We start from the raw sequence: 10,367 nt of genomic DNA on the forward strand, positions 1-10,367 counted from the left end.
GGCCGGCTGCGCCGGCAAGGGCCGGGGCTTGTTACTCCCGGCCGGGGCGGCCCCTGGGCAGCAGGAAGAGAGCTGGGGCGGTTCGGTGCCCTTGCCCTGTCCGCCCCCGGCCACCAAACAAGCCGGCATTGGGGGGGAGCCCGCCGCAGCCGGAGCCGGCTGCAGCCCCCGGCCCAAGTATCAGGCGGTGCTGCCCATTCAGACGGGCTCGCTCGTGGCTGCGGCCAAAGAGCCTACGCCCTGGGCCGGGGACAAGGGTGGGGCGGCTCCCCCAGCTGCCACCGCCTCGGACCCGGCGGGGCCCCCCCCACACCCCCACCACTACCTCTGCCCGGGCCGCCACCCCTCGCGCCCACCGCCACCGCCGGGACCCTGGTGGCCAGCGAGGGCAGATGGAAGAGTATGAGGAAGAGCCCTCTCGGGGGTGGCGGTGGCTCGGGAGCCTCCAGTCAGGCCGCCTGCCTCAAACAGATCCTTCTGCTGCAATTGGACCTCATCGAACAGCAGCAGCAGCAGCTGCAGGCCAAGGAGAAGGAGATCGAGGAGCTCAAGTCTGAGAGAGACACGGTACGGGAGGGGTTAATCTGCGTTCGGGACGAGGAGCGAGTTGTGCGCATGCTCGGGGGAAGGGGGCTGTAGGAGGTTAAGGTACCCCTTGGTTAGGGGGAAAGGAGGTTGGCCATCAGCAAAGGAGTATCTTAGGTGCTGGGACTTTGGGAGCCAAGCTCACAGACACGTTGGGTTGGAGGGAGGGGTTAAAGGGCAACCTCCCAGTGGGAGGGGGAGGGGAGGTTCCAGGTGCCAAAGGGTTAATTTAAAATGACAGCCCAGACTTGTGGGAAAGCTGTTTAGAGTGGGACAAGATCTGATTTGTGAGGGGTTAAAAAGGGAAGGGTGGGGTGCATATGTGGTGACTTTATGGAACGGGTTAAATTAAAGAGCTATTGCGTTAGAAATGCATTGTGGAGGAGAGGGACCTAGCAGCTGTTGCTCTATCCACTGCTGCAGCATCTTTAGATAGGCGGGTAGTGGCCTCTTAGTGAGCAGAGGGGTAGAAGCATTTAGGAGGAATCCTATATTAGTGTTCTTAAATGAGATACAGAGAATCTCTGCCTTTGATTTCAGTCTTTAATAGGAATCTGAGTTATAAAACATGACCCACTGACCAGGTCCCTTGTATAATAAGCATGGTGTTTGAAGTTGGAAGATTTTAAAGCACCAGGGGAAAGTAAGCCTATTGGATATATTGTGGATCCCTACCCCCCCACCAAAAAAAAAAAAAAAACCAACCCTGTTTTAGCTTCTTAAGGCAGTAAGGAAGTCGTTTCTAATTTCTTTGTACTTCTGAGGAGCATGACTACATAGGCTTGGTTTTACTGCAGCAGTAGTTAAGGGCAGTTCTGCATTAAAGCATATTCCCTTAGATACAGAAAAGCTGGGTTGATGGGGTATTACTGTGCTAGCATACCTTACAGCTGCCTAAAAATAAACATGGTTTCTACAATTGTTGTGTTCAGGCTGCAGCAGTCTCTCTCTCTCTGGCTTCGTGCGCGCCAAGGGCTGAGCAAGGGAGCAGAGGGCTATTCATTTTGTTTGCTTTCCAAATGAATCGCATCGGGGCTGCTGTTTTATTGGAGAATGCATTCTGCAAGGTGGAATGAAAGCTGGGGCAGGTCTCATTAAAATATCTCCTGGTGTTGATTTGTGGAAGTTACTCAACATGGAGGTGGCACTGCTTAGCTACTGTACTGCAGTCTAGGGGTGTGATGGTACTGTAATTACAACACATATCCTTACATGGTGGGGGGAGGTGGGAAGGACCAGTGAAGGAGAAGAAATCAAGGAAATGTCACCCACAGACCGTGGTTAAGTAATGTTAAGGCTGGGAATCAAAACAGTATAAGACAAAATGAGAGGGGGAGCTCTCTGCTGATTGTAGAGGTTTCTGCTCAGTTCCTGATGTAATGGTCCCTTTGCAGGCTTTCCTAGGCAAGAAAAGTGGGGTGAGTTAAGGATAGAGTGTCAGTTTGAACTTGGCTTTCACTGCTTCTGTTGTGTATTGCAGTCTTAGCATTGCTTAAGCTTGTTTCTCTTATTCCAGTTGTTTGATCTTGAACTGAAATCTATGCAATAGATGTAATGAAGGCAGCATTAATATCTGTCTAGCCCAGATAAAATTCTCATAATAGGGTGTAAGTAGCACGGTGGGCACCATTTCTCAAAACTACAAATTAACGTGGACTTTTCAATGATAACAGACTTCCATTTTGTTTGATTATGTAGTCCTTTTAATGAGAATGAAAGGATTCTGATTTTAATAAACAGGCATAACGTCCTCTGTGATTGCAAGTGCAAGGCAATGTGTATGTATGCCATGAATGTTACGATTTATGGGTACTGATTTCTATAATTCTCCCAAATGAAATGTTCATTGTTTTAGAAGTCCTCTCCCCCACACACCCCTTTCAAACAACATTGTCATCCCTAGTGCCCTGTATGAGCGCTTAATTCCTTCTCAGTGTACTGTTTCGACTTTGCCATTGTATGTAGAGTTTTAGAGTGGAAGAGAGGATAAGATTTGGAGTGGTTTATGGCCTCTTAAAAGAACATATATGAATTTAATTCTGGGAACTCCCAAATCAACTTGAAGCCACATGGTTAGTAGTAGGGGAGACCATGCCATTAGAAAGCATGGTGTAGCCCCTCCTAGTAGAGAGAATCTTATTTCAAAAGAATGAACTACAAATTCCCCTATGCTGCATCCCATTTGGTTAGTCCCTAAAATAAAGTGTCCCTTGTCCTCTCTATTGTGTTTAAGGAAAACAATTCAGATTAATATCTGCATATTAAAAATAACTTGAATCGATGTGGTCCACAGAAAGAGGCAGACTATATACTTAAATGGGGCCAAGTACCTGTATTTAATTTTTTGTGTTAAGTTTGCATTTTGCCACTCTCTCTTTTAGCTTCTTGCTCGGATTGAACGTATGGAAAGGCGGATGCAGCTGGTAAAGAAGGATAACGAGAAAGAAAGACACAAGCTGTTTCAGGGCTATGAAACTGAAGAGAGAGAGGAAACAGAGCTATCAGAGAAAATTAAACTGGAGTGCCAGCCGGAGCTTTCCGAGACATCCCAGACTCTGCCTCCCAAGCCTTTCTCATGTGGGCGCAGTGGAAAGGGACACAAAAGGTGTGCTGATAACTTTGTTACACTGTCTGGACATGATGAGTACTCTCTTCACCAGTGATTGAGAGTAAGGGTTTGGGATTATGAATTGGGTTTATAGCAATCATGGCCTAAATTATAAAGTCTTGTGTGTTGAGAAATGATCTTAAAATATTCTAGCTCAGGCTATAAAAGTCTATTAGGTACATTTTGGTCATAGTAGTAATTACAGAATGCAGAGTACATCATAAAGAGAATGGGCAACAAATGTGATAGCTGACTGTCTTAAAGAAAACTAAACCAGTTCACTTCAAATTAGGAAGTGTTAAACTCCTTCATTGTGATAGGTACCAGTAGACATAAAAAAGTAAAATAAAGGGCCAGTAGGTGGCATAGAGATTAAGGGACTGGATCCCACCTGGCCAACTTCGAGTTTCAAGTCTGGGACCTGGCAGCTTGAAAATCATGCCAGGTGAGTGTTTATGTGTGTGATGCCCAAAATCCTAAAAGGAGAATGGAGAAGGAGAGATTGCAGTGTGGCCACCCCGCCCTGGCGGTGATTTCCATTTTCCCTCTCTCTGTCTCTCTAGTGAGAGCACATACCCTATAGCAGAAACAAAAGTAAAATAAAACTGCCCTTGGACTCAAAGAAATTAGTCAAACTAAGGATGGGCATAAATTTAGATAGATCTTAAAAAAGAAGTATAGAATTTACATTGATAAAAATGAAAGGAGGTATCATTCTGGAAATGTGGTGGGGAGGAAGAGTTGGGGAGGAAGATGGTGAGGGAAAAGAGATCCAGGAAACAACGAGAAAAAAGAAATAGATTATAATTAACATGGTGGGGGTAGGGAAGTAAAGAGACTGGCCTGTGCTTGACAGGAATGAAACAGGTGGCACTAAGTAGTGGCATTTGATGTTGTCTAAAGGATTGTGAATAAAATAGGGAACTTTTAAAATCTAGTAGGCAATAAGACATTATTAGGCTTTTTTTTTTGAGAGAGAGAGATTTTTGCTATAGGGCATGTGTGGTTGCCACAGAGACAGAGAGATACAGAGACTGAAAAGAAGAAATCACTCTCCTCATGGAGGATGGCCATGCTGCAATCCCTTTTCCATTCTCCTCTCGGGATTGGGTATGCACACACGTAACTGTCGTGAGTTTTAAGACGCCAGGTTTGGGACTGGGTCTGGGACTCCATCTTCGGTCAACTACATGGGAGTCCAGTGACATAACCATTACTCCATCTGCTGTTCCCACTATTAGGCATTCTTGAACATCAAAACTCATTTGTTCAACAAACATTTACTGAGGGCCTAATTCTTTATACTGTTAAGCATGGGGCTGTTCCTGTTCATGGGTTTATAGCAATCATGGCCTAAATTATAAAGTCTTGTGTGTTGAGAAATGATCTTAAAATATTCTAGCTCAGGCTATAAAAGTCTATTAGGTACATTTTGGTCATAGTAGTAATTACAGAATGCAGAGTACATCATAAAGAGAATGGGCAACAAATGTGATAGCTGACTGTCTTAAAGAAAACTAAACCAGTTCACTTCAAATTAGGAAGTGTTAAACTCCTTCATTGTGATAGGTACCAGTAGACATAAAAAAGTAAAATAAAGGGCCAGTAGGTGGCATAGAGATTAAGGGACTGGATCCCACCTGGCCAACTTCGAGTTTCAAGTCTGGGACCTGGCAGCTTGAAAATCATGCCAGGTGAGTGTTTATGTGTGTGATGCCCAAAATCCTAAAAGGAGAATGGAGAAGGAGAGATTGCAGTGTGGCCACCCCGCCCTGGCGGTGATTTCCATTTTCCCTCTCTCTGTCTCTCTAGTGAGAGCACATACCCTATAGCAGAAACAAAAGTAAAATAAAACTGCCCTTGGACTCAAAGAAATTAGTCAAACTAAGGATGGGCATAAATTTAGATAGATCTTAAAAAAGAAGTATAGAATTTACATTGATAAAAATGAAAGGAGGTATCATTCTGGAAATGTGGTGGGGAGGAAGAGTTGGGGAGGAAGATGGTGAGGGAAAAGAGATCCAGGAAACAACGAGAAAAAAGAAATAGATTATAATTAACATGGTGGGGGTAGGGAAGTAAAGAGACTGGCCTGTGCTTGACAGGAATGAAACAGGTGGCACTAAGTAGTGGCATTTGATGTTGTCTAAAGGATTGTGAATAAAATAGGGAACTTTTAAAATCTAGTAGGCAATAAGACATTATTAGGCTTTTTTTTTTGAGAGAGAGAGATTTTTGCTATAGGGCATGTGTGGTTGCCACAGAGACAGAGAGATACAGAGACTGAAAAGAAGAAATCACTCTCCTCATGGAGGATGGCCATGCTGCAATCCCTTTTCCATTCTCCTCTCGGGATTGGGTATGCACACACGTAACTGTCGTGAGTTTTAAGACGCCAGGTTTGGGACTGGGTCTGGGACTCCATCTTCGGTCAACTACATGGGAGTCCAGTGACATAACCATTACTCCATCTGCTGTTCCCACTATTAGGCATTCTTGAACATCAAAACTCATTTGTTCAACAAACATTTACTGAGGGCCTAATTCTTTATACTGTTAAGCATGGGGCTGTTCCTGTTCATGACTGCCAAATGAGCACCAAATATTTAGGTACCTGAATACTGGTCATTTTGGAGCAAGAGTTTCTTGCCCCGAGATGTATTCAAGTCAGATTTTATTTAAGAGTCAATAAGTTTTATAACTTTTATTTCCCTATTTAATAGGAAATCCCCATTTGGAAGTACAGAAAGAAAGACTCCTGTTAAAAAGCTGGCTCCTGAATTTTCAAAAGTCAAAACAAAAACTCCTAAGCACTCTCCCATTAAAGAGGAACCCTGTGGTTCCTTATCTGAAACTGTTTGTAAACGTGAATTGAGGAGCCAAGAAACCCCAGAAAAGCCCCGGTCTTCAGTGGACACCCCACCAAGACTCTCTACTCCCCAAAAGGGACCCAGCGCCCATCCCAAGGAGAAAGCCTACTCAAGTGAGATAGAAGATTTGCCGTACCTTTCCACCACAGAAATGTATTTGTGTCGTTGGCACCAGCCTCCCCCATCACCGTTACCATTACGGGAATCCTCTCCAAAGAAGGAGGAGACTGTAGCAAGTAAGGCATAGAGAACACTTGCTCTTATACCCTAGTGGTGGCGGTCAAGCTAACAAGTGTGAAAATGCCTTTGGCATTTTTTAAAAAGTGCAATCAATAAAGCAGAGTTCTGTCAAGAATGAGTAAGTTAACAGCCAGAGACAGACACTGTGCAGGCATTGCAAATAGATGGAATTACGGCAAAATGTGCTCAATGTATTTGCCTGCTTACAACACTGGGAGATGTGTTTGCCAGTAAGTTGCTCATCACAAGAGCACCAGACTTGGGGGTGTAATCTTCGGCAACTTGCATGCCCTCTGAAAGAAGGGTTTTCTGTGCTGTGAAATGCATAGAACTTATACTTTGCCATGCACGACTGTTCCTGCAATTGATATTGTGTGAAACCTGGGAGGGTGGTCTTTGGGTGTTCTCAGGGGCCAATGGTAATTTTTGGGTTGGGGAGCCATCTTGGGGTGGGGGATTTTCACCTGGACCTCCGCTCTTTAACTATATAAACATTTATCTGTATCTCTATGTCCCGGTCTGGGGGGCAGGAGGAATCTGCCAAAGACCAACAGTCTTACTTTATCTTACTATACTTCACAAAGGTTCTAAAATGTGAAGAGTTTACTTGGATTGCAGTAGCCCATTGGTTGTTCATATATTTAAATAAAATGGTCTACAAACTATTTTTCAAACAATAAGGACTATCTTGGGATATCTGAGCTGCTTGGGGAGGGTGTGGGGTGTGGGACCTTGGTCTTCATTCCCTTTTTTTTCCTTTATGGCTTCCACACAGAAATGCTTCCCTATCTCCTTCATCAACCAGTAACTGGAGTGTGCCTTCAATCATGCAATATTAGTTTATGACAGTCACTGTGGGTACTCCGGGGTAATGGTGAGAGAAACCTTCTTGGATAGAACCACAGCCCTAAGTTTCTACCATTGTGTCTTGCCATAGCAGGGATGGGCATGGTAATCCATTCCAATAAGATGAGAGCATTCTCCAGGCTTTGTTTGGCTGTTCTGTTGACAAAATTAAGTGGGGAAGATAGATTACTCTTCTTAATTATCTAACATTCATTAGACTTTACATTTGACTACATGAGATAGACCAGGATCCTGATCTAGGTTCAGGTTTTTGTTGGTTCAGTCGTTGAACAGGTCCATTCTTAATGGTTAACCTTTTTGCTGCCATGGCAATGCTGTGTAACAACTTAAGAGAAACTGAAGCAACTTCCCGTCCGGGATTGGGAAATGGCTTGGTCTGGAGCTGTTCTGTGTGACTGGCTGTTTTTGAAAATTCTATCTACCCTAGCACAGAAAATTCCAAACACCTCTGAGATTGTGGGCATAGCAGGACGAAGGAGTCTGATTGGGGAGATCCCAAACCCTTGAGGAGCCTGAGTTGTGAATAAATGTGTGAATCCTTTCTCTGGATGCCCCTATCTCAAGAGGAAGTCTCAATGGCTTGTTCTAAGGAAGCCAAAGTCTTGGTGCATGTTGTTCAGGCTGGACCAGCGAGGTAGTTTGTTTGGAGGGAGGAGGGAGCTGTTTAAGAAGACTACATATGTAAGTTTTGAGAACACTGATCTTTTATTTGAAAAATAGGGTCAACTTTTACTCACCTGCCATGTTCTGAGTTTAAGGTTTGATATCCTTGGCCATCAACTGTTGCAGGGAAACCACCCTAAATAATGAAGAAAAGAAGTCGTCTCAGTGTAAAAAAAAAAGTGGTGGGCTTATTTTCTTTTCTTTTGTCTGTTGTTCCCTCTTCCCCTTCCCCAGAGAGAAATTCTCAAAAGAACAACTCAAAAAACAAAATGGCTTCCTAGTGAGAACTTCAGTGATGATCCTTTCCTCCATTTTGGGTATGGGCTTTTTTTCTTTTTACACTGAGATGATTCTTCTTTCCTGCATTATTTAGGGTGTCTGATGCCATCAAGTGTTGCAGGAGAAACTTCAGTCTTGGCTGGTGAGTAGAATAGGAATTGTGCTGGCTGGGCCTGGGGCGGGAGTTGGTGGGATGGTGGATGGTTGGGAGTTGCGTTCCCCATCCGCTGGATGTGGGAGAGTGAGATTCCTTGGTGTATGATTGATCACACTACTATAGACTTCAAAATGACAACAAATTTCAGTTGTTTTTCAGGAACTGCAGTAGCATCCATTATATGAATTGTCAGGTATTGGCTTAGGGCTTTTTGTGATCCTGAGTTTGGCAGAACTGCAGTGGCATTTTAGTTTCTTTTTTACCATAGCGAGGACACTGAATATGGCTTCAGGTGAGGCCATAGAATGGATTCCTATCACTTGGTAACTTTATCTTATCTGGGGAGAGACCTGTCATTCCTAGTGAAATAGTTGGAGGGTTGTGTGACTTTGGATTTAAGGGTGGTTCCACCCCTCCTCCCTTTCTTTTTCTTTTTCTTTTTTTCCAGTTCCTTCTTGGAGGGACCACTCAGTAGAACCTCTAAGGGACCCAAATCCTTCAGATCTTTTGGAGGTAGGTACCTAAGAGCTGTCAATGGAAAAGAATAAGAGATTAAATAGAATAGTTATGGGGGGCATAACTTGAATATGTCATAGTATATGGATGGGCTAAATAGAACTTTAAATAAAACAGGGAATGTGAGAGATAATCTAGCCTAACTTCTTCGTTTTACAGATGAGAAAACTGAGGTCCAGAGTGATAAAGTGATTTATTAAAAAATACACAGCTGTAGGACCAGCAGGTGGTGTAATGGTTACGTCACTGGACTCCCACGTAGTTGACTATGGTTTGAGTCCTGGACCCGGCAGCTTAAACTCACACTGGGCACGTGTGTATGCATGCCCAAAATCTTGAGAGGAGAGTGGAGAAGGGATTGTGGCAAGGCTATCACCCCTGGGGGGGTGATTTCTTGCTTTATGTCTCTCTTTGTCTCTCTGACGAGCATACGTGCCCTATAGCAAAAAATAGAAATAAGGGCCCTAAAGAAAAAAACCTCCCTTAAAAAAAAAAAAAACAATAGTAATACACAACTAGGTAGTATTGAAAACAAAAGTAGAGGAGCTGACAGGTGGCATGGTGGTTGAGGCGCTAGACTCCCACATGGGTGACTACGGTTTGAGTCCCAGACCTGGCAGCTTGCTTTCTCACTTTCTCTCTTTCTGGTCAAATTTAAATAATAATAATAATAAATAAAATTAAATAATTTGTTTTGGGGGGGCTGGCAGGTGGAGTGGTGGTTCAGAACTGGACTCTCACGTGGCCGACCATGGTTTGAGTACTGGACCTGGTGGCTTGCTTTCTCATTCACTCTCTCACTATATCCCTCTCTGGTCAAATTAAAATAATAAGTAAATGGGTAAAAAAAAAAGTTAAATAATTCTTAAAAAAATTATAGGGCCAGCAGTTGGCGTAATGGCTATGTCGCTGGACTTCCACGTAGTCGACCATGGTTCAAGTCCTGGACCTGGTGGCTTGCTTTCTTTCTCTGTCTGTCTCTGTGTCTCTCTCTGGTCATACTAAAAAAAAAATGAATAAATAAAAATTAAATTAAAATAATTCTTAAAAAAATTATAGGGCCAGCAGTTGGCGTAATGGCTATGTCGCTGGACTTCCACGTAGTCGACCATGGTTCAAGTCCTGGACCTGGTGGCTTAAACTCACACTGGGTGTGTGTACGTGCATGCCCAAGATTCCGAGAGGAGAATGGAGGAGAAGGGATGTATAAAATGATGCGGTGTGACCATCCTCCCTGGGGGATGATTTCTCACTTTCTCTCTGTCTGTCTGTGTCTTTCTGGCAAGTGCACACGTCCTATAGCAAAAAAAAAAAAAAAAAAACTAAAAAAAAATTTTTTTCTACCCGAGAGTAATCGATTTCATACTAAAGTTAGCACATAGTACTCAGCAACAAAATTACATATTCTAAGCTCAATTGACTATTCTAATATTTATTTTATAAACTCAAGACTCTTACAGAGTACAGAGATGAGGAAGTTAACGGTAGTCTCACGTGTTGTTTTAGTTTGACATGACTTGTACCTTAGAAAATCCTGGAAGTGATTTAAACTTTGGGGATTCTAAAAGGGTGGAGGTAGGGA

The 10,367-nt window shown here is 43.5% G+C and overlaps 1 protein-coding gene and 2 long non-coding RNA genes across 4 annotated transcripts in view; 1 reads left to right on the top strand and 2 right to left on the bottom strand.

The window, feature by feature from the left end:
- Positions 1–394, bottom strand: part of LOC102495068 (uncharacterized) — a 2,191-nt gene extending 1,797 nt beyond the window's left edge. Inside the window, exon 1 of the long non-coding RNA XR_001370938.2 lies at positions 326–394. This is a non-coding gene — a long non-coding RNA (uncharacterized LOC102495068). The remainder of the gene's footprint in view (positions 1–325) is intronic.
- The window catches only part of MSL1 (MSL complex subunit 1), a gene marked incomplete at its 5' end in the record, with an annotated part of 13,895 nt that continues 3,528 nt past the window's right edge, over positions 1–10,367 (top strand). The window contains 5 exon segments of one of the 2 annotated variants that reach the window (XM_006172249.3): positions 1–567; positions 2,967–3,190; positions 5,917–6,299; positions 8,207–8,254; positions 8,718–8,782. In XM_006172249.3, the coding sequence (XP_006172311.2) occupies positions 403–567; positions 2,967–3,190; positions 5,917–6,299; positions 8,207–8,254; positions 8,718–8,782 (885 nt within the window). 2 annotated transcript variants of the gene reach the window in all.
- The window catches only part of LOC106735668 (uncharacterized), an 11,055-nt gene continuing 7,011 nt past the window's right edge, over positions 6,324–10,367 (bottom strand). Inside the window, exon 3 of the long non-coding RNA XR_001370937.2 lies at positions 6,324–7,969. This is a non-coding gene — a long non-coding RNA (uncharacterized LOC106735668). The remainder of the gene's footprint in view (positions 7,970–10,367) is intronic.

Source organism: Tupaia chinensis, unplaced genomic scaffold, assembly GCF_000334495.1.
Source record: "Tupaia chinensis unplaced genomic scaffold, TupChi_1.0 Scaffold000477_1, whole genome shotgun sequence".
Lineage (NCBI taxonomy): Eukaryota > Metazoa > Chordata > Mammalia > Scandentia > Tupaiidae > Tupaia > Tupaia belangeri.